The sequence below is a fragment of the Podarcis vaucheri genome (assembly GCF_965113315.1).
Source record: "Podarcis vaucheri genome assembly, chromosome: 7".
In the NCBI taxonomy this organism is placed as follows: Eukaryota; Metazoa; Chordata; class Lepidosauria; order Squamata; family Lacertidae; genus Podarcis; species Podarcis vaucheri.
Genome location: NC_138765.1, coordinates 13,309,321 through 13,332,840, shown reverse-complemented (window position 1 = coordinate 13,332,840; position 23,520 = coordinate 13,309,321). Strand labels below are relative to the sequence as shown.

Sequence of the window (23,520 nt, the reverse complement as noted above, 5' to 3'; positions counted from 1 at the left end):
TAACAAAGGGAAGTAGCTTTGTGCCAAATGGGTGCTCCCCCTCAATCACCTGGCTGGTAGGGGCAGCAGAGTCATGTGTGAGAGTTGGAAGCAGCCTTCAGGCGGAAGCCAGGGAAGGAGAGCCATGCTTGATTTCTGTTGTCAGGGTGGGCGGGCATGTACGCAAATAGGTAAATATGCAAATGGGGTGGTGGTGTGCTCTAAACCACTGAGCCTCTTGGGCTTGCCGATCAGAAGGTCAGCGGTTCGGATCCCCACAACAGGATGCGCTCCCGTTGCTCTGTCCCAGCTCCTGCCAACCTAGCAGTTCAAAAGCAAGTGCAAGTAGATAAATAGGTACCACTGCGGCGGGAAGGTACACTCTGGTTTCCATCATGGTGTCCCGTTGTGCCAGAAGGGGTTTAGTCATGTTGGCCACATGACCCGGAAAGCTGCCTGTGGACAAACCCTGGCTCCCTCTGCCTGAAAGCAAGATGAGGGTTGTGCAACAATAGTCGCCTTTGACTGGACTTAACCATCCAGGGGTCCTTTACCTTATATATGCAAATAAACCATATATCATAAAGACACCACAGTCACCACTGACCCTCATTCCATGGAAATTGAACCCTGCACCTCAGATTGAGGTGGCGTGCAACATTATTCTGTGGCACCAGAGCAGGGATGACCAACCTGGGAGGAGGGCCTATGAGCACATCGAATATCCAGCCTGTCATGTGTTTTAATCTGGTTTTAGATTACAGTTGATTTTAATTATTATTTCTGAATGTTTTAAATGCTTGTTATTTTCTTTTACAGATAAAAAGGAGCTGAGTGGGCGGGAGGGAGAGGAGAAATGCAAAAACCCTCAAAAACTTCACTGCACTTTGAGGCAGTAATGCGAACACACAGCCTCGGTCTTTTGCAGTAGCAAGCCTGGCCCTGGGGCCCTGGACGTCTGCCCCCAAATGTTGCCCTGATGGGGCAGGAACCAGCAGCCACTCATTTCCCCCTTCCCGTTTTTTGCACCCCTCTGCCTGTCTCTCACCATGTGTCCTCAGAATTGCCGCAATCCTGTACTTTTCTGCATTTCATATCTCTCTGACCTCACTTTTTACTATTTCCTCACCAACCACACTCATAACTTCCCACCTTCCTTTAACTTGACTAGACACTCTTTAAACAAATTTCAGGGTCTGCATTTGATGGGGAAAGCCGTGACAGTCCAAACTGAGTAGACCCAAAGAGATGACCTTTTAGCCGCAATTAGCTGTAACCGCAAGTCTTTCTCAATGGAGAAATTGCTTCACAAGCAAATGAGGCAGTTGTGTCTGCTTGCTCAACTGTCATATTGAGAACCGACTAGTTCCTTGACTTAGTTTTAAGATTTAACACGGTATCCTAACCTTGGGAAATAATGGCTCCCCAACACAAAACCAGTGAACGGTACTGAGATCACTGAACTTTTTCCCTCGGCAAGAGTGCGGATTGCCCGATTTCCTGGAATGGGCAACGCTAGCTGGTACAACAGTTCTCCAAAATAAAAACATTTTAAAAGATGTTAGCTGAAGAGACTAGTCACAAATCAGGAATACTCAAAGACAAAAGCTTTTATTTAAAAATAATAATACTGAAACACACAAGCAATTCATGCACATTTTCAGTACAATTCTCATTGTGACAGGTCTCAGGCTGCAATACTTTCAGAGTAAGCGTGCATAAGACCCACCCCCAGTCATTCTGCACAAGGGGAGAGGGGGTTCAGCTCAAAAGACTTGGCAGCAGCCCCAGTCCAGCAAACTGACTAGATTCCTTCCTCCTTCCCTTGTCAATAGTGCAGATCACCGGTGGTTGGAGGGATGCCAGGAATCTGGGTTTGGGGGTGAGGAATTCAGAGGTTGCAAAAGCACAGCAGCTACACATTTACCCATCTTTGGCTGCAGACCAGTTCATAACACACAGCACCACAAGCCAAATATGAGGGATTCTCTACCCCAGTACATGTGGACTGGGCAGCAACAGCCCCACCACACAGCTGATTCTGAGTGTTCTTAGCAATGCGGGAGAGGGCCAAAGGCGTAGCTCATTGGTAGAGGAGCTGCTTAGCATGCAGAGGGTCGCCGGTTCAATTCCTGGCATCTCCAGATCGGGTTGGAAAAGTCCCTATCTGAAACCCCAGGGAGCTGCTGCCAGTCAGTGCAGACAAAATCAAATGGACCAGTGATCTGACTATGTATCAGGCAGCTTCCTATCTTCTTCCTAAGAGATGGATCCAACCATCTGGTTTTATATTAGCACCATCCATATCAAAATGCAGTTCAGTGTGGAACCGTAGACAACACTGTAAACGCCCCCTGAAGACTCCACACAGACACAGGCAATTGTTTAGAACAGAAGTCAGTACACAGGTGCGGTGAATTTGCCCGAGATAAAGGATGCCCTTCAGGAATAATGACACACATACTGAAATAAACAAGTGGGATGATGGTGGATGACCTCTATTTCCCATTTCCTAAAACCCATCCTTCTGAGTTTTGTGGATAGAAAAATCAGTGGTCAGTTCCAAACACCTAAACCAAATAGGTTTTCCACACACTTAACTTGCCTTCAGATAATTTCAAGCTGAAAATCTTGGGTTGGAGCCCAGCTTAGGATGCAGCCCTAACCAAGCCTACTTGTTGTTCTGTATGGGACAATGACAATAAAGATAATCGTATCGTATCAAAAGCAAGTCCTATTAAAATCAATTACGTTAGAACTACAGCCTTAGAGCAAACTTGTTGAAATCATGCTAGTCTAACTAAGTCCAGCTGGCTTCACCGGCTCTAAACATGTCTAAGACTTCAACCCTAACTCTGCTTTGGAGGAAGCCCCACTAAATACAACAGGACTTACTTTGAAGTAAATATGATTAGGGTTGCATTGTAAGCCTGGATACAATGCAATGGTACCTCGGGTTACAAACATTTCGGGTTACAGACTCCGCTAACCCGGAAGTAGTACCTCAGGATAAGAACTTTACCTCAGGATGAGAACAGAAACTGTGTGGTGGCAGCGGGAGGCCCCATTAGCTGAAGTGGTACCTCAGGTCAAGAACGGTTTCAGGTTAAGAACGGACCTACGGACCTACTACAAAACAATATACCTTTTTCTCAAACCCAAATCAAAGTTGGGGGAGAATAGATAGCATTTGGATCTCGAAAGAGTTAATACCAAATTTAATTAAATCTGAAATACTCCCACAAACTATGTCTGACCATAATCCGGTATTTATGGAAATAAAGGGTAAGGACAACAGAGCAGTCAGATGGAGAATGAATGAAGGAATATTTAACAACCAAAAGATAGTAAGTGAGGCGAAAGAAACAATCGAAGAATATTTAAAGTGGAATTTACATAAAGAAACAGCTACAGAAACGGTCTGGGATGCTGGAAAAGCCGTTATGAGGGGCTTTCTGATTCAGAAAAACAGCCATTTAAGAAAAGAAAAAGAGAAAAAGAAAGAAGAAATTCTAATGCAGCTTAGTGAGAACGAAAGGCAATTAACTATTAGACCAGACGAGGAGACAATAAAGCAAAACATAAAAATATTACAAGCCCAATTCTCTATGATAGTTAATCAGGAAATTGAGTGGAAAATAAAAATGCTGAAACAAAAGAACTTCGAATCAGCTAATAAGGTAGGAAAACTTTTGGCGTGGCAAATAAGAGAAAGGAAAAAACAAAATACGATCTGTAAGATAAGGGAGGGAGAAAAGTTAGTGGAAGAGCCAAAAGAAATAAAAAGGATATTTCAGAAGTACTGTAAGGAACTATATAAAAGAGGAAATGAAACAGAACATGAAATAGACAGATATTTGGATGAACACCACCTACAGCAGATTACCAAAGAAGAGAAAGAGTTATTAGACCAGATGATTACAGAAGATGAGATAAAGAAAGCAATAAAAAAGATGAAAATAGGGAAGGCGCCGGGGCCGGATGGGTTATCAGCTAAATATTACAAAATATTAGGTGAACAATTATGCCCAATTTTATGTGAAGTGATGAATAATATCTTAAAAGATGGAAGGATGCCGAACACCTGGAAGGAAGCATATATTACTTTAATACCTAAAAAAGATGTGGATGCCTTAGAGGTGAAGAATTACAGGCCGATTTCGTTATTAAATAATGATTATAAACTGTTTGCGGATATAATGGCAGAAAGATTAAAAAGGGTATTAAAAAATAGGATTCATAAAGACCAAACGGGCTTCCTACCAGGAAGACAATTAAAAGATAATGTCAGAAATGTGATAGACATTATCGAATATCTGGAAACTAGAATAGATAAACAGGCAGCCCTGGTATTCATAGATGCGGAAAAGGCATTTGATAATGTCTCATGGCGCTTCATGATGGAAAACCTGAAGAGGATGGGGATGGGAGAAAGATTTAGAAAGGGCATAGAGGCCATTTATTATGAGCAAAAGGCAAACTTATAATAAACAATTCCACATCAGAATTTTTTGATATTTTGAAAGGGACTAGACAAGGGTGCCCCTTGTCTCCCTTACTTTTTATTTTAGTATTGGAAGTACTCACTAAGAAATTGAGGGAAACAGCAGAGGTTAAAGGAGTTAGGGTAGGAATTAAGGAACATAAAATCAAAGCCTTCGCGGATGTTATTGTTTTAACATTAGAAAACCCAATACATAGTGTAAAAGAGGCCTTACAAAAAATTGAAGAGTTCGGAGCAGTAGCAGGATTCAAAGTTAACAAGAATAAGACTAAAATACTGACTAAAAATCTATCTAAGGAAGATATTGCAGAATTAGAATAAAAGACCGGAATTATGACGGCAAAAAAGGTGAAATACCTAGGAGTTTGGATGACGGCTAAAAATATCAATCTATACAAAGATAATTATGAGGTTACCTGGAAAAACATTAAGAAAGATTTAGAAATTTGGGAAAGAATGAAACTATCTTTTTTGGGGAGGATTGCGGTTATTAAAATGAACGTTCTGCCCAAAATGTTATTTCTATTTCAAACTATCCCGGTAATTAAAGGTCTAAAGCAATGTAAAGAATGGCAAAAAGCCCTAGGGAGATTCATCTGGCAGAAAAAAAGGCCGCGAATAAAAATGAAAATATTGGTAGATAGAAAAGAAAGAGGGGGTCTTTCTCTTCCGGATTTATGTATATAGTATGAGGCGGCGTGTTTAACGTGGCTGAAAGATTGGATAACGCTAGAAAATAGAGATCTGTTAGATCTTGAAGGCTTTGACAATAGGTACGGATGGCATGCGTACCTATGGTACGAAAAGGTGAAAATACACAGAGGCTTTCGGAACCATATTTTTAGAGGCCCATTACTTCAAGTATGGGAAAGAAATAAAAACCTATTGGAAAGGAAGACACCCTTGTGGATTTCTCCAATAGAGGTGTTAACGGTTAAAAAAGTGAATATGGAAGGGAAGAATGCTACCTATGAAGAACTTACAAGAAAAACGGATCAAGGTATAAAGCTTAGACCATATGAAGAGATTAAAAATTCATTTACTGGATGGCTACAATACCACCAAGTAAATGATTTGTTAAGAGAAGATAAAAAGAAAACAAGATTTGAAGATAAAAAATCTAAATTTAATTTGGAAGTTGTCGAAGGAAAGAACAAAGTATTGTCCAGAACATATGATATACTATTAGAGTGGTATACAAAAGACGAAGAGGTGAAGGAGGCTATGATTAAGTGGGCAATAGACTTCGGCTATAATATTGATTTCGAGAGATGGTTAGAACTATGGAATACTAACATGAAATTTACTGCATGTATGGCGCTAAAGGAAAATATATGGAAGATGATATATAGGTGGTACCTTACACCAGTGAAATTGGCTAAGATGTACAGGTTAAAAAATAAAAGATGTTGGAAATGTGGAGAAGCAGATGGTGACCTCTACCATATGTGGTGGTCATGCAGCAAAGTAAAAGGCTTTTGGGAATCAATCCATAATGAGCTTGAAAAAATTCTCAAGTATACGTTCCCCAAAAGACCTGAAGCTTTTCTGCTAGGAATGATACGTAAAGAAATTAAAAAGGAAGATAAGGTGCTATTTCTATATGCCACAACAGCCGCAAGAATCATGTTGGCACAAAACTGGAAAACGGATGTCATTCCCAATATATATGATTGGCAGATTAATTTAACAAATTATGCCGAGCTCGCTAGAATAACCGTCAGAATAAGAGACCAAGATGAACAGAAACTATGTGACAATTGGGTTAAGTATTGGACGTATATTGGAATCAAACCTTAAATGACACCAGCGGGATTGGAAACAACTCTAACAGTAAATGACCAGTATGTGAAAGAAATAAAATACGTGAATGTAAAGTTTATTTGATACTTACCAAAGTTGTAGAAGGAAGTCCAAGGCTCGGCAGAGCCTAAAATCAATGTATTTGTGACTTATGGAATGATTGTATTTTGTGTAATTTAAGTATTGAATTTTGTATACATTTATTCGTACTTATGTATAATTAACAATAAAAATTTATTTGCTAAAAAAAAAAAAACGAGCGGACCTCCGGAACGAATTAAGTTTGTAACCATAGGTACCATGGTACTCTTAATCTTTACACAGAAACCTCCGTTCTGCGACCTATCCCGGCTCTTTTGAAAATGCAGCAAAATTTTTTATCATGTACACTTATATAGGCACACTGCAAACATCTCTTAAAAGTGGTACGAAGTAGAGCTCTCTCCTTTTCCCATCCCAGCTGAACCACATCCACAGCCCTGAAGCCAGGCCAGGATTTTCCCTTCTTTCACTCAGTCCATCAGGGCTGTTCAGAGATGCAGTCCTCAAGAGATCACACATCCTCTTCTTTTCTGACTCCTCTGTTGCTGTATCTGAGACTCCAAGCTCTGGACCTGAGATTGTAGCTTTAAGAATTCCTGCTGGTACCCTTCTTGCTGTAGACGCCTCTGCTCCTGTCAGAGGAAGGGGGTGGAGAGATGCGTAACAAAGTCAGCATCTGTTAATTGTAACATATTTTGTGTGAGGGTGGGGGGGAAGCATAGAGGATCACAAAACAGATAGAACTGGGCTACAACAGAACCCAGAGCTGCCAGCTCCCAGCAGATCCTAGGATCCATGGAAGTTTTCAAGGAACAAACAAAAACGTGTTTCATCCCCTGCCCATGAAGCAAAGAGGGTCACATTTCCTTCTGGACCATCTTCCAGAGAGCACATGTCAGTGATGGGAGGGGACAGAAGCGAAAGTGGTTGGAGCAATTCATGTAAATTTTGTTGCCTTGTATAGCAGGTGTCAGGGACTGGCTGGGCAGGAGAAGGTGTCAGATGCTGAAGGGGCGCAGGTTTTAGTGAGCAGGAAGAACCTGACAGGGAGCAGTTCAGACTCTGAGGCTGAAGCAGAGGAGCGGGGGTGGTCAAGGGACTGCTGAAGAACCCAGGAAGTCTCCCTCTCCTGCTGCGACAAACTCCCCTCTCCACTTGGCTCTGAGATGGGCTCCAGTTGTCTCCAAGATGGGCTGAGCAGAGGCCAGAGGCATGCCAATGCAGTTAGAGACTGCTTAGGAAACATCCAGGAGGAGGAGGAGCCTTAGAGAGGGTGGAAGACAGGGACCTTCAGTCCTGGCAACCCTTCCATAGGGCATGACCTACTGGGGAGTGTTGCTGAGACCACGAGGCCAAGTTGCATATTCGTTTCCTTGAAGAGTCAACTTCACCAACAACGGAGACCTACGTCTGACAGTAGGCTAGCTTCTACACATTCTCTACTCTCTAGCCTCCCTCCAAGGAAGCAAGAGGAAGGGTGCTTCCAGAGGGGTTGAACAATCAATCCCTTTTCACATGGAACTTTTGAGTATTATAGCTCTGGGGTGAAGAATAGGGGGCCTCTGAAAGAACTCTCAGCATCCTTAACCAAACGACAGCTCCCATCATTCTTTGAAGGAAGCTGTGGCTGTTCAAAGTGGTATCACCAGGGCTTTCGATGTATGGTGTGACTGTGGCCTATAGAATAATATAGCCATCCCTAGTGCACTAACCATTGTGTCAAGAACATGTTGCAGGATACAATGAAACACCAGTTCTGGAGGTCCCCCTTAAGCTCCACTTACTGGTGTGCCCTTGCTGATCATGAGACCTACACATAAGGAACTGCATGTATTGAAACATCTTTTTTAAGAAAAGCAAACAATATGGGAGCAGAGAAGGGCTGTTACCTGGAGCTTCTGGTTCAACAATCTCTCATTCGCAGCCAGGAGGGCCTTCCTGTCTTCTTCCATCTTGGCCAACAACTGGCGCTTGTGCTCCTCATAGCTCCGATCCTTTTCCTGGATCATCTGCTCGGCCTGTTCTTGCATCCGTTTTTGCAGCTCAGCTTCCCGCCTGGCGGCCTCAGCCCTGGCTTTCTCCACTATAGTGGGGGAGGAACACAATTAGCAGGAATGTCTTCTCCCACCAGTGATGTTTTTCGAGCTGTAGAACAGAGGGGGCCTTCCAGATATCAGTTGGGTCTTCAGCATGTCTCAGCCAATGCGACCATTAGTGAGGGACAGGAGATGCAGTCCAGCCACCTCCAGAAGGTCACAGCCATCCCATTCCCTGCTTTGCAATGAGCCCTGCTCTTTAGAGTGGCCTGTAATTTAGGTGGGCAGATATAGGTCAGGGCTTCTGCACATTATCTGGGTGGAAGAGGTAATGTTAAGTAGGTGTTGCTCTTCATGCAAGCAACACTTAATGAAGTGTCCTCTTGTAATGAAGAACATAAGAACATATTGATGGTCAAGATGACCACTGCCTAATCGGTAGCAGCTGCAGCACTGAGCACATGTGTGCTTCACATGCTTTGATGTATCCACAGGCCCCAGGCATAGCTAGAGGGGGAGGTATGGTTAATACTACCCACTTGTGTTCCCAAGATACCCCAGGCAATGGTTAATACTAGGCACCTGTGTTTCCATGTGACGTAAAGGTACAGCTTTCCGGGTCATGTGGCCAGCATGACTAAACCTCTTCTGGCACAAGAGGACACCATGACGGAAACCCAAGCACACAGAAATGCCATTTACCTTCCTGCCACAGCGGTACCTATTTATCTGCTTGTACTGGCGTGTTTTCGAACTGCTAGGCTGGCAGGAACTGGGACAGAGCAGTGGGAGCTTGCTCCGTCACTGGGATTCAAACCGCCAACCTTTCAATTGGCAAGCCCAAGAGGCCCAGTGGTTTAGAGCACTGAGCCCATGAAGATTGTGTGTATCTTTACTTGGGTGCGGACAAGCCATCTCCTTGCTGCAGTCCATCCCATGGAATGGTGTGATCAGGGGGGCGGAGGGAGCTGTCAGACATTTGCTCTAGGTTTGAACCCTTCCTTAATAAGTTGTTACACCTGATCGTTCTGATGGTTTGGGCATCTTTCTTTGGAATTCCTGCATATCCGAACTCCTGGGAGCCCTCCTCCGACTCTGCAGGGTGCTTTAGCCAGGTCAGCAGCCCACCTAGTCCAGCAAACTCTTTTCATGAGGGCCAGCCAGATGCTTATACAAATGCTTTCCCTACTTGTGAACCACCAGATGCTTTCCCCACTTGTGAACCCCAGAAGCTGGTATTCAGAAACATATTGCCTCTGCCGGCAGAGGTTCCCAGCTATGCCTCTAACCGCACTGTTCCTTACCTGAGAGCAGGTTCTGCAGAACTACCTAAGGTGCAGGAGTCCTCCTCTCTTTTGCACCTCGAGGGGGTGGAGCCTTGCAGTTTCCACTTTTGCCAGGTGCAGAGCCTGCTCCCAGATGGAGAACAGCACAGTAGGAGGAGGAGCTGGGAATTCAGGGCAGTTGCATTCAGGGCTGGTCTAGCCCAAAAACGCAGCGCTGGCATGACCTGAGGTGGAACGACTCAAGAGGCGACAGACTACTTGGGGAGATGCTTGATACAGCGACACAGGTTGTTTCACACAACTTCTTAGGACAAGAACGTCTGGGATAATGAGTACCTACCACTGTGCCTACACAGAGTCCTAGTGGGTTGTGCCCAATGCTGGTCCGACTCAGAGTAGACCAATTGAACTTAACAGACATGACTAACTTGGGTTCATTAAGTGTGGTGTAGTGGTTAAGAGCGGTAGCCTCATAATCTGGTTTACCAGGTTCACATCTCCGCTCCTCCACATGCAGCTGCTGGCTGACCGTGGACTAGTCACACTTCTCTGAAGTCTCTCAGCCCCACTCACCTCACAGAGTGTTTGTTGTGGGGGAGGAAGGGAAAGGAGAATGTTAGCCGCTTTGAGACTCCTTAAGGTAGTGATAAAGTGGGATGTCAAATCCAAACTCCTCCTCTTCTTCATTAACTTCACTGGGTGCACTCTGTATTATAGTCATACCTCAGGTTACGAATACGGTTGTGCGTTTTTGGGTTGCGGACCGTGCAGCGCTTCAGGCTGTGAACACTGCAGGTTGCGAACGTGCCTCCCGCACAGATCATGTTCACAACCCAAGGTATGACTGTAGAAACAATCCATTGTTTACTGTGTTACCATATTTTCGCAGCTACAATGGCCTGTTGGGGCCAGTATGTCTTCAAGGCAAACAAAGCCTACTGGACAGGTGCCTACCTTCAAGCTCCTTCTGTTTGTCCGTGAGGGTCTGGTCAGCCTGCAGAATGGACTGGGCAGCTGTCTCCTTGGATTCCAGGAAGTCTTGCAGGGCCTGGGAAGCCTGAAGAGAAGAGAGTGAGGTGGCTCATTTGGAACTTGGAGAAGAATCACAAAAGACGGCTCTGGCCACTTCCAGATGGGTATCTATTGTGAACTGGTAATCCTCATGCACACACAATTTTCACAGTGACCTCACATGTCACATGATCCACACCACACATTTAAAGTGCACAGCTTTCCCCAAGGAATCATGGGAACTGTTTTACTGCAATCCCTATAATTCGTTGGAGGAAGTTGTGTGCTTTAAATGTATGGGGCAGGTCATGTTTTGTTACTGCCATCAAAAAGGAAGTCCATATCCCCCCCTACCCCCCCAATCTAGATTTACCATACGAAAAACTTAACTAAAATCCTATTGCCAGTGACTTGTTTGCAATATCCAAATGACCCAGTTGTAATATTAAGCTCCCATCTGGAAGCACCCACTGAAAACAGGAATCCCCATGCAAGAGCAGAGAAGCCAAGGTTGGTGACTAACATACCATTACTCCCTTCTCAGGCGCCTGGTGATATTTCCCCACTACTTTCTTCTGGTCCTCGAGGAACCTTTGATAACCACCAGGCACTGCGTATTCCCCATTGCTAATCCTCTCCTCCATTTCTTGGAATAGCTCCATGAGCACAGCCAGGCAACGGTCTGATGATGCCTGCTCGTTGCGAGTGCACAACTCTTGAAGTTTTTCTTGTAGCTGCCTCTGGAGGAGAGAGGTGGGCAGAGTCAGATAAAGCAGATGTTCCCTAATAAAGAAAGGCCTGTTATCCCCTGTTCCAGGAGTTTTCCAACCCTGAACCTCTTTGCTGGTCCAGCTGACCAAGGCAGTTCATAGGTGGTCCACTCCTTCCAATAACCCAGATCTTCACCGTCTGCCATCTAAGCTGGTTCATCCTAAACTTGGGTAAAAATCTCCAACCAATCTTTCTGAATTGGTCCTAGATATTAATTGGATATTCCGGGCAACCCTACTGTTCCTTGGAAACTCAATGAGATTTTCCCATTTAAGACTGGAAAAACGAGCAACTGACAGAAACCAAAATTGACAGGTTAATCCATCCCTACTCATGAACATGATAGGGGAACAACTCAGATTAAGATACTATTTCTCCTTTTGTTAAAAATGGGGAAAATATCAAAAAAGTATTTTATTTTAAAAAGGAGATCAATGGGGGGACAAGCTTCCCTGAAATACTACTTCTCCACCACAGTCAATCTTCCCCTGTAACTTGAAGTCACAGAAGAGTCTTCAATGTTGTCCAAGATACCCCCTCCATTTACTCAGGGCAAGAATGTGGTCCAAAAGGCCTGAGCAGCATCCTATGCTTAGAACCAGAACAGCCAGTATGTTCCCTTCCGGATGTTGCTGGACTCCCAACCTACCATCATCCTTAGCCAGAATGGGAGATGGTCAGGAATGGTGGGAACTAAGAGTCCAAAATATCTGAAGGCTACCATATTGGCTGTCCCTGCCTTAGAACGTGCTCCAGGATTTGCTGGGATGCACAGGAGTTCTGCAGCAGACAAAAAAGGTTCTTTGAACTTAGGAAACCAACCAATAGGGCCAACATCCTATTCCCACGAGAGACATAGAATCCCATACCCCTAATTCTCTCTGGCGCACTTGGTCTTCGTCCTTGAAGGCACGGGCCAGGAACACTCGAATGGCCTCCTCTTCGCAAACAGCGTGCACTTGCAGAACCTCTGCGACGTCCTCAGTGGGAGGCATCAACATGAGGTCCACCATTGCCTCATAGCGGTTCAGAGCATCCTTCATGGCAGCCTGGTTCTCGATCTGAGCCAAGGCCACCACAGCGTTCTCGATGCAAGGCATACATCCGTTGCGGATGGAGTCCACATAAGTCTCCACTAGGCTCCCCAGGGCTGCAAAAGGGAGAGGAAGACAAGGGCAGGCTAACTCGGTTGTCTATTTCATTTCATTAACTTTCTGTCTTTCTTCATCCAGGGAACTCATGGAGGCAACAGCTATTTTATTTCATAAAATCCAGAGGGGTTTTTTGGTTTTTTTTTAAACAGAACATCAGAATCTTCTCCAAAAAACTAATGTCTAAATTTTGGCCTCTTGCACTAACTAAAAAGATTTTTTAAAATCCTCTGTATACTTGAGAGTGATTCCCTCAAATCCAATGGGACTTGCTTCTGAGTAGACCCGCATTTGGACTGGGAATTTTCTTTGGCTTCATGGGCCGGATTCTTATGAGGACTGACCTTTGGTACCAAATGTGAGAAGTGGGCAGGGCAACCCATTTGACCATCACCTGGCGTCACAATAACGTCACCCGATTTGGTGCTCTGAAGTTCAGACTTCAAAGCCTCTTGCAGGAAGAAAGGCACTGCTAAAGTGAGGGGACAGGGGGACTTTGTTTCAATGGAAGCTGTGATCCTGCCAAACCGAGCAGGATTGAACTCCCCACTCATCACCTGATGAATGAGGGTTAAATCCTCCTTGCTCTGGCTACATGGGTGAGTTCCCTAAAGAAAAATGGAGCAGGATTAGCCGTAATCCTGCTGTACTGGCTGCGTGGGCCAGTTTTTTGTGTGGAGAACTGGTATGAGCAGCCAACACAGAATTGCTCCCCCTCACCCAACAGCTGATGTCACACATGCATTGGACTGATATTAGCTAATAGACAGGCGGTTGTGGTTTTGGAAAAAATGGCCTCATAAGTCAAAATGGAACCCTGATGAGCCAAAGATGCCCAACCTCTGCCCCATATGGAATATTCCAGGAGCCTTTTCTGTATATTTTCCCCTGCTTCTACTCACATGTCCCAGTCACCAAGTGCCCTCCCTGGATCACTTTGGCCTGGGCGTTCTCATAAATGTAGCTGCAGAAACAGTGCGTTTGCTTCACGAACTCTGCGCTCAGCCTTGATTCCGGGAGGTCCTCCAAGACGGCCAAGTCTTTCCGCGACGCTGGGCATTCAAAGGCAAAGCACTTGCGGTTGGGGAAATACTGCCGCAGGAATTTCTTAGGAAGGTCTTGCTTTTCGGGGGCATCTAATATAGAATCAAATTACACACAATACTGTTAGTATAAAGTGTTTCAACAGCTTGGGACCATTTACCTGCAAGGCTGCCTTACACCATATACAGTGGTAACTCCAGTTGTGAATGGGGTCTGTTCCGGAGGTCCTGCCGTATCCCGAAGTTTTCGCAACCAGAGAGACCGCTTCTGCGCATGCGAGCGGTGAAACATTTCCGGGTTTGCCACTTTCACAACCCGAAGTTGACTTTACTTGAGGGTAACGTAACCCAAGGTTCCACTGTATTTGCTCACTTGACTGCTTTGATCCGCATAACTGGCACAGCTGCCATGCAATACCAGGTCCACATTGACAAGAAATCACTCTTAGTGTGGCAGAACCCATACTTTGGAACGCCTTGCTTACTGACATCGGGCAATCACATTCCCTATGCAGAGACATCACCTTGCCAACAAAGGCCCCTATAGTAAAGCTATGGTTTTCCCAGTAGTGATGTATGGAAGTGAGAGCTGGACCATAAAGAAGGCTGATCGCCAAAGAATTGATGCTTTTGAATTATGGTGCTGGAGGAGACTCTTGAGAGTCCCATGGACTGCAAGAAGATCAAACACATCCATTCTTAAGGAAATCAGCCCTGAGTGCTCACTGGAAGGACAGATCGTGAAGCTGAGGCTCCAATACTTTGGCCACCTCATGAGAAGAGAAGACTCCCTGGAAAAGACCCTGATGTTGGGAAAGATGGAGGGAACAAGGAGAAGGGGACGACAGAGGACAAGATGGTTGGACAGTGTTCTCAAAGCTACAAACATGAGTCTGACCAAACTGCGGGAGGCAGTGGAAGACAGGAGTGCCTGGCGGGCTCTGGTCCATGGGGTCACGAAGTCGGACACGACTAAACAACTAAACAACATGCTCTCTTCGGCACCTGCTAAAACATTTTTTCCTTGGACAAGCCTATCCAGACCTGCAGAATGTTGACATGTGTTTTTTTTAGTATGGTTTTTATCTTATTGTGGATTTTAAGTACTTCTAAAAAACATGTTGGGAACCTTTTTTAGAATCATAGAATCGTAGAATTGCAAGGCATCTAGTTCAACCCCCTGCAATGCAGTTTTAAACTGTATAATTGTACTGGTAATGTCAGCGTTGCATTCTTTTTGTAAACCACTTTCAGGTTTTGTTTTTACAAGCAACCCTACTAGGCCTCTGCTTCAAAAGCAGCAAGGCCGAATCTTTTCAAGCAAGGAAAGCTCCCCACAGCACCTTTCTTCAACTTCAGTGCGTGCTCCAGATACTCGTCCTCTGAAATAGGGCACCCATCCAGCTTCAGCTGCAGTGTGAAATCCCGAACAGTCCAGATGAAGGTTGGGAAGAAGAAGGCAAAGTCATCAGGCATCTCATCATATCTGTTACTGCTCTGCCTGGCCGATGTCTTCACCTTGATATGTTCAGTTAATTCAGACACGTAGCTGGGGACTGAGTTAAGGAAATGAGTCATGTTTCCCCACCCCCATCCCAGAATAGAATAATAGTTTCTCAACAGTCCCTCCTTACAATGTTTTGTGTCTGTGATATCTATACTGGTATACTCTGTCTACCTTTCTGTGATCATCACCAGAAGTCAGGTTCTGTTTCCTTTGCCCTTCAGAGACACAATTGACTGGGGCACCAGATAGGGCCTTCTCAGTAGCAGCACCAAGGCTGTTTTAACGTCCTCCCTTGAGAATCTCAGCTGACTCTCTCCCTTTCAGTTTTTATTCAGGGATGGGGATTCAGGCCAGTGGTCAGGGATGTGGGAGTTGTAGTCCAGCCACATCTAGAGGACCACAGGTTGGCCAAGCCTGTGCCAAGGGAGAAGTCTAATCCCCCCAACACCAAACTACATTTCCCAGGGTTCTCTGGTGCAAGTCATTTTACTTCTCATTGAATTGTGCAGTGAAATGGCACTATGTGCCTTTCTTTTAAACCTGGATTTGCCCTCATAGAAATCGAAATCACCCTGGCTTGGAATGGCTTGGCATTTTCACTTACCACACTAAGCTTCATAATTCCCTAGGTGTTTTGTTTTGTTTTAGAAAATGCTAAATTAAAAAATATAAACACTAAAGTGGGTATGCAAGGAATCCTCACACCATCAAAACATGCAGCAAAATAGGACCCCAGTCTTTTTTCCCCTTTGATGGATCTTTCCTATATATCCCTTTTTTTATTCCTTTCCCCCATCTTTTAATAATGTTTTTTTTAACTTACAGCTATACCTTACTTAAAGTTGCTCAGCAAACTGGAGAGGAAGGAGGCTGTACAAACAGAACTAGAGTCTCTTAATCCCTCTAACAGATGCTCCCAATTCCATAAAGCTCAACAAATTCTAATTCTACAAAGACTCCTCTACAAGGTCCTGAGTCATTCTGAGAAGTCTGCTCTCTCCCCCTCAGCTCCTTCATTTGAAGCCCTTTCAGACTTCACTTAAAAAGACTCCTGCCCCTCATTTAAGGACCCTGGAGCCCTCACCATCACACCTGACAAGGGCCTGATGAGACAACACAGCATTGGGATTCCCACACACTTCACTAACCCGTGTTTCTGCCAGGGAGCACTCTTACAAAAAGATACTGCAGTTTCTCCAGAGCATACTGGTCGATGGTGTGCATGCTGTTGTAGACAAAGGTGCTGCTAAGCAGAATGGAGAGGGCAAAGATCCACGCATCGTTCTCAGGGTTGCTCTGCAAAGGAGCATGGTGAGCATAAAACTCCAGAGCAACAAGGCGCTAGAACTGGACCGAGGTCTCCACTAGGGGAGTAAGATGGCATCATAAACCATATGTGTCGTACGCAGCACTGTTTCCATTCCACTGCAGTTCATCTTTTGCCAGACACAGTTATTTGTCTGGCTGTCTGCTGCAGCAAAATTCCTCAACTTACACAATTTATGTGATTGATTATGAAAATTGCATCAAGTAAGCAAATTGCATTGTCACTATGTTATCGCACCCTGTTCATTTCAATGTGGGTCATATCCACTGATTTCCACTCCTGGCATGGGTCAAGAATGCGAATGTTGGCATTTTTTTTGTCTGAAATCTCAGATCTCTCTGAAATCTCTCCATCCTTTGGGGCCCCTGGGGTGCTGTCCTGTTCCCACTAGATCCTAGTGTGCCTCCTGCTAACTAGGCAGTGGTCCTGATCTCTGAAGGCCTCTTGCAGATAAAGGCTCCATGGTGAGCTGTCCTGGCTGCCCCCACCCCTAACTCACCTTCTCGACATCACCCAGCCCTTCCGTGTCCAACAGCACCAGGGTGTGGTCAGGCTTCAGGGGATGAGATCGACACCACATCCAGATACCTTTGGTGGCTGCTTGCACTGTGGATCCCAGAGAGAAACCTGTAGCGGGCAGTGTAGAAATGGGAAGGACAGAAGCAGTGAGGCATGCAGCTCTGCAATTTCTCGATCACTGCCAACGGAAACATACAATGTCAACACTTCTGACTTGCTGGTAAATCAAGGTGCCTTAGGCATCATGCGTATCAAGTTTCAGGTTTCTGGGTAGTGTGAAATTGCTTTAACTGTTTCGGGTACACTTCTAAGGCCTTTTTAGAGCAGTCTTCCATGCCTACAGACCAGGATGTTGAGGTCAGAGCAACACCATGCCTCCTGGTCCCAGAGCCCATAGCGTACAAACCCCGTCAGGGATGTCCACACATGCACTGAGGGTATAGGTGATATCACAGCCCCAGAGAGCATGGGAATCCTAGTAGTACAGAAAACAGGAGTATCTGCTCACACATAGATGTCCGTGTTCAAAGCATAGCATATTTCCAAGCACAATTCAAAGTGTTGGTGCTGACCTTTAAAGCCCTAAAAAGCCTTGGCCCAGTATACCTGAAGGAGCATCTCCACCCCCATCGTTCTGCCTGGACACTGAGGTCCAGCTCCAAGGGCCTTCTGGCAGTTCCCTCCCTGTGAGAAGCAAAGCTACAGGGAGGAGCCAGGCAGAGGACCTTCTCGGTAGTGGCACCCGCCCTGTGGAATGCCCTTCCATGTCAAGGAAATAAAAAACTATCTGACTTTTAGAAAACATCTGAAGGCAACCCTGTTTAGGGAAGTTTTTAATGTTTGATGTGTTCTCTGGGGTTATTTTAAACTGATCTGACTGAATCTTTTTGTATCATTCCTTCTACGTTGCTTACAAACTACAGTGCTAAGTGGCGTACATATTGTTGAAATAAAATGAATAATCGGTAAAGACTGTAAGCTCCTCCTGTATGGAGAAAATAAAGAGATGAGAGTCAATGCAAAAGGCTTCACAGTGGCAGCCAGATACCTGTTGGAAACCTGCAAGCAAGACCCCAGCACAAGAGCACTTTCCTGCAAGTCTGCTAGGAAGACCTGACTGCTGGCTTACAGAGCAAATATACGGGCCGGTCCTATTGTTAGATAGAGTAAGAACTTCACCTCGGGCAGCAGATTTTGGGTGCCATGAACAGGCAGCGCTTTCTGCTATTCAGCTTGATTTTGTTGTATTTTTACTTCCAGAGAAAGGGAGAGATGCTTGGAGGAAGGGGAGAACCAATTGCTTTACCGCCTCAGGCGGCAAAATGCCGTGGGCCAGCCCAGCCCCACAAAAGTATGTCTTACGTTCCTACCTCCTTTGTCCTTTCCTGCCAGCTTGTTCATGAGGTAGGATTTGCCAGTGCGGTACAGTCCCACGATGGCCACCACAACCACTGGCTGCTGGATGCTCTGCAAGATCTTCAGGGCTTCCTGGTTGACCCGCAACTGTTCCTTGGGGTTGTTCTCAATCAGGCACATTGGCTCTTCCATGATGCTTGGGTGAGTTCTGGTCAAAACCAGGCCAGGACGGAGACTGGGGACACTGAGGAATCTGTAGGCTGCAAAGGATATAAGTTTAACACTCACAAAACGCTACGTTTGTGTGCATTGTGTATGAAACTTAGTGCTCTGCATTTGCAGGATGTTTGTTTTGCAGAGAATTGTACAAGTGCAATAAAGGGGGGGGAGAAAAAGAAGTGTTTTTGCAGCTATAGCGGCAACAAGGGGATGGAAAATTATTTTCGGTGTTCATTTTAATTGGTGACTCATCCTTGGGAGTCTGGGTCTCTCTCAGAAGCTGCCAGCTTATTGAGAAAGAGAATAGTTCTTTAACTGTACAGTGGTACCTCGAGCTACATATGCTTCAGGTTACATATGCTTCAGGTTACAGGCTCCGCTAACTCAGAAAAAGTACCTCGAGTTAAGAACTTTGCTTCAGGATGAGAACAGCAATCGTGCTCCGGTGGTGCAGGAGGCCCCATTAGCTAAAGTGGTGCTTCAGGTTAAGAACAGTTTCAGGTTAAGAACGGACCTCCAGAATGAATTAAGTACTTAACTCGAGGTACCAGTGTATTAACAAGTGAGAACAAAAAAAATAAATAATTAGACTGCATTGCTAGTTGTTTAAGAGCAATGTGTTGATTTGTATTTGCAACTTTTTTTGTAACAAGTTAAGAGACTGCAGTAGAACTTTGGCACTCTTTCTTGTTTGTGGAGAGCTTGTTGATTCCTACTCTGCACAAAGTCCTGATCAGGGATTTCCGCTCCCAAAACTCTAGCACGGGGGACTGAATGTCAAGAACAGGAAGGAGAATACTTCAAGATGCTGCTGCCAAAGATGGCTGGAGTGATGGTCCAGGTAGCTGGTTAGAGGTCTGGGCATTTTCAAGGTTAATACATTCCACTTCCACACTGGACATTCACTGTGAAACAGCCATATTTTACTCACTGTTCAAAGGTCATCTGTACTTCATAGAGCAACACACCTCCCTCTCTTGTTTTCCCTGATCAGCTACCTTTTATTCTTTCAGGGCTCAGAAAACCCGACTTCCTTCATTTGGTGGAACAGTCACCCAGTTTCCCTAAGTGCAAATGGTATATCACGCTGCTTTGGGGCCAATTAAGGGCTCTACACCACCACTGAAAGCCCTTTTGAACAGCCATTGACTTCCCAAACAGCTGTAGCCTGTTAGGGGGACGGGGCTGGCTTCTGTTAGGAGACTCCTTTCCTCCTCACAGAGTTACAGCTCCCAGCAGAGGACCTGCAGAGGAACAGAACTAAAAATAAAACGTTGGCTGCCTCCCAAAACATTTCGCTACAATAACAGCTCTGTGCCTGGCTTTGTTTAGAAGAGACTGGCTGAATCTTTATCAAACATTTATCAATGTTTGGTTTTCCAAAGACTTTCACCCCCACCACCCTCCGGATACAAATGCATTATAGAAGAGATTGAGGTTTATCGTAATTGTTTGTTGCAGTGTGTTGTTTTATTTGTTTAAAAAGTGTGTTGTTTTTTTTAAGACAAAGCAAAAAGACTCCCTCCCCAGCCCCCCTTCACTCCTCCGCGCAAACTCACCCCTCCTCTTCCTCCGACGCGTTACGCAACCCTTTCTTGCAAGTTTAGGGAGAAATAAAGTGGCGGAACCCGGCACGCAAACCTGGTCGTGGGACGCTGATCCGGCGCGCACGGCAGGGGCGTCCTGGTGCGGAAAGCAGCGCAAGGGAGCCGCAGGATTTCCCCCCAGGAAGACGTGGAGACAATCCAGCGAAGGAGCCGCTGCCTAGAGACCCCGTGGCTCAAGCTTCGCCGACGCGCAGCTGTACTTTCGGTTTCGCTTGCTGCGGAGAGGGGCGTGTTTTTTTTTTTACGGGACGCGATCTCGCCTCGCCCTCCACGAGGGAAAGTCCCATCTCTGGAGCCTGCCTGGTCCTCCTCTCGCCACTGCCACGGTCGTGGGAAAGGCCAGATCAGCTTTCCCAAGTCATTATCCTAGACGGCTTTTTTTGTATGTGTGTGGCCTCTGTATCTCTCTCGCCCACCCTCCGCTTTCCCCCATGGTAGGGAAAGACTCTGGATCTTACAGGGTTTTGAGGATGAAACGGAGCGAGGAAGACCCGGGTCTGCCCCCTCTTTCTCCTCGGAGGAAAGGGGAGATGGGAATAAGTGACATGGACTCTAGGGACTGTAGGAGGGGCGGGGACGCCTGCTGCCTACACGTGTGCGCAGTGAAACGTCTGTCCCAAACTACAAGAAAGAAGATTCCACCTAAACATTAGGAAGAACTTCCTGACAGTAAGAGCTGTTCGACAGTGGAATTTGCTGCCAAGGAGTGTGGTGGAGTCTCCTCCTTTGGAGGTCTTTAAGCAGAGGCTTGACAACCATATGTCAGGAGTGCTCTGATGGTGTTTCCTGCTTGGCAGGGGGTTGGACTCGATGGCCCTTGTGGTCTCTTCCAACTCTATGATTCTATGATTCTATACCCACTGCTACCGGGAAATTGGAAGGGAGGTGAGAGACCTCCCCACCACCGCCGCGAATCTTGCCTCTCCACAACATGAGGCAAAGACAAAGAGTCTCCGCTGCACATTACCATTCACTAGTACACATATCAGAGGTATTTCGCCGCCTTTTCACCCGTCAAACCAAATCCTCTAGTGTCAAGAGAAAATAACAGCAACATACATTATCTGCAAAGGCATTGCATTTGCAAGGGAAGCTCAATTCAGGAGCCGACGACTCCCCGTTGAAACCCAGGTCTCCAACAAAGGAAAACAAGGAAAGTGTCAATACCAAATGTAGCAATTCACTGTTAAACGTATCTATGTACTGGCTCAATGGGAAAACTTTATAGAAATCACTCATTTTATCAATCTTCTCAGTTCCACGTTTCACAAGCATACAATAAGGTTGGTAGTACAATAGCTTTGTAAACAAGCATTTTGATTTCCCTGCGAATGTCCCCGTCCTCAAACACTCTGCACTTCAATCGGGAGAAAGCTGTGATACTGGATTTTGGCATCAATGTTGGCCCTTGTGGAAGGATAACTGCCCAGGTAGGAGAACTGATCTACATTTTCCAACGTTACACCATTGAGTTGGATTTGTGGTGCTGCAAAGAGGTTGTTTTGTGCTTGTTGGTGCAGCACTTTGGGTTTTTTTGGATGTTGGGTGCAGTGGCATAGCGTGGGGGGTGCCAGGGGTGCCGGCCACACCAGGTGCAACATCTGGGGGGGCGCGAGTCTGGAGGGCCCAGCCGCGTCGTGCCCTCGGCCCGCCCCTATTGTCAGAGGCTCAGCGTGGAAGTGTTAACAAAGTTTCAGAGGGGGGAGCGAGTGGGGGGGACGCGGGGAGAGGAGGGGGTCCCCGCTTCTCCGGCCGCCTTGCAGAAGCGGCCACTGCCCGGCGGCTCTGCCTTTGCTCACAGGCCTGCCTGGGGGCTCCCTCGGCTCTAGCGCTGAGCAGGCGGCCCCGATCCCGGGAGCAAAGAGGCGTCGCGGGAGCGGCTAGGCCTGCGCCAGGGCCCTGACCCGACAGCTTCTCCGGCTCCCCAAGCCAAGGACAGCTTCGGCTGTGAAGCTGCGCCTTCCGGGCTGGCCCCTTCTCGGCTGGGCCTCGCCTCTCCAGCTCCTGGTATGTGTGCTCCGCGGTGGTCCCCGCTCCTTCCAGACCCTTCCACCACCCCCTGCCAAACTGGCTGTAGATACAAGAAGGGCAGCTGGGGTGGGCGATAGAGGACCCTGCTTCCCCCTGCGGGGCTCATCTCTGGCAATTGGCTCAAGGAGCCCCCTGAGTTTTGGCATTGTCTCTCCACGCGCCCCCCCACCCCGCCTCTCTCCAGGAGCTTTATGGAGCCGCCTGGATCGGGTCTGCTTTGGAGGAGGGGAGCCTTCCTTGACCAGCATGTGGGGCGCCCTTTGCGGCTTTTCCCTCTGGAGAGATAGTCACGCTCCCTCTAGCGCAGTTCCTAATCGCCAGTCGCCCTTCTGTGGCGTGGATTCTTCCGAGCCGGGTTCTTCCGGGGCCCTCAGGCTGCTTCTCTTTCGGGCGGCGGCGACCCTCCAGCTAAATACCCCTCGGGGGTTTGTGGCAGCCTCGCTTATTGTTCTCGGGACTCTGGTTTTACCTTGCCACGCAATTAAGCACAATTGCAGCGCCTTCACCAGCAGTGGCGTAGCGTGGGGGGTGCAGGGGGGCCGGCCGCAACATCTGGGGGTTAGGGGGCGCAAATCCATGGGTTGGGCGCAAATCCACGGGTTAGGGGGCGCAAATTACTTGCCTTACCCAGGGTGCTGACAACCTACGCTACACCACTGGTTGGGTGACAGGCCAAGCTTTTCATAAGCTTCTGCCAAGATATTTAGGATGGTTTGGAGGTCATCCTCTGAGTGTGCCCACACTACATTGTCATCAGCATACTGAAGCTCTATGACAAAAGTTACGATGACCTTACTCAGCTTTCAGCCTACTGAGATAAAAGAGCTTTCCATCTGTTCGATATATTATTTCTACTCCAGAGGGGAGTTTCCCTTCAACAAAGTGTAGGATCATGGCAATGAAAATAATGAAAATACCTTTCTCTGTACTGTGATGGGGTAAGTGTGAAAGGCTATATTTGATTGACAGGGGCATGCCTGGATCTCAGGTTCTACCTGAGGCCACACCTTTTCTGTGACATATCTATGATGTCTTGATGATGCATCCTGAGTTGTATTGTGGGAAACTTTGGGAAACTTTAAAATACAGATGTAACCATTGACCTGGCTGCTTCGTTTTTGTGGTAGCGGGAAGTCTTGTTGTAACAATGAAGATCAGACTAACCGGCTGCTGTTTTGCTTCTATCTCCTGGCTGAAATCGCTTGCTTGTGACCCCACCCTGAACCTATGGGAGTCAAGGTTAGGCGATTGTGGGTTGCTCCATGGACTCCCTGTTACACCACCATCTCTGAAACCCCATTCAAGGGAGCTTCGCAGTTGAGCACGCA

The 23,520-nt window shown here is 46.4% G+C and overlaps 2 protein-coding genes across 6 annotated transcripts in view; one reads left to right on the top strand and one right to left on the bottom strand.

The window, feature by feature from the left end:
* Window positions 1-1,599: 1,599 nt before the first annotated feature.
* LOC309537720 (guanylate-binding protein 7-like) lies at window positions 1,600-21,414 on the bottom strand. 5 transcript variants are annotated; one of them, XM_082232677.1, is made up of 13 exons: window positions 21,023-21,414; window positions 20,114-20,782; window positions 18,350-18,595; window positions 16,960-17,087; window positions 16,282-16,429; window positions 14,970-15,182; window positions 13,486-13,719; window positions 12,302-12,582; window positions 11,189-11,401; window positions 10,605-10,707; window positions 8,218-8,411; window positions 6,552-6,960; window positions 1,600-3,097 (listed from the first exon to the last, which is right to left on the bottom strand). In XM_082232677.1, exons 3-12 carry the CDS (start codon window positions 18,525-18,527, stop codon window positions 6,832-6,834), a joined length of 1,821 nt encoding a protein of 606 aa, XP_082088803.1. In that variant the 5' UTR covers window positions 18,528-18,595; window positions 20,114-20,782; window positions 21,023-21,414; the 3' UTR covers window positions 1,600-3,097; window positions 6,552-6,831. The 5 variants fall into 5 exon arrangements, with proteins under 5 accessions (XP_082088803.1, XP_082088802.1, XP_082088804.1 ...); XM_082232676.1 differs by lacking the exon at window positions 21,023-21,414 and having other exon boundaries at window positions 20,114-20,789; XM_082232678.1 differs by lacking the exon at window positions 21,023-21,414 and having other exon boundaries at window positions 20,196-20,789.
* Window positions 21,415-21,566: 152 nt separating this feature from the next.
* The window catches only part of DMRTC2 (DMRT like family C2), a 62,987-nt gene continuing 61,033 nt past the window's right edge, over window positions 21,567-23,520 (top strand). Inside the window, exon 1 of the mRNA XM_082232648.1 lies at window positions 21,567-21,591. The gene's annotated coding sequence lies outside the window, so the exon portion shown is untranslated. The remainder of the gene's footprint in view (window positions 21,592-23,520) is intronic.

Bases quoted from the DNA above. Each gene is read 5' to 3' on its own strand.
- LOC309537720 (XM_082232677.1), bottom strand. From the start codon at position 18,527: ATGGAAGAGCCAATGTGCCTGATTGAGAACAACCCCAAGGAACAGTTG. The intron at 15,183-16,281 runs GTTAGTGAAGTG...TCCTTAACTCAG, and splicing joins GCTCCCTGGCAGAAACACGG to TCCCCAGCTACGTGTCTGAA. The intron at 8,412-10,604 runs GTAGGCACCTGT...CCCCCACTATAG, and splicing joins CAAACAGAAGGAGCTTGAAG to TGGAGAAAGCCAGGGCTGAG.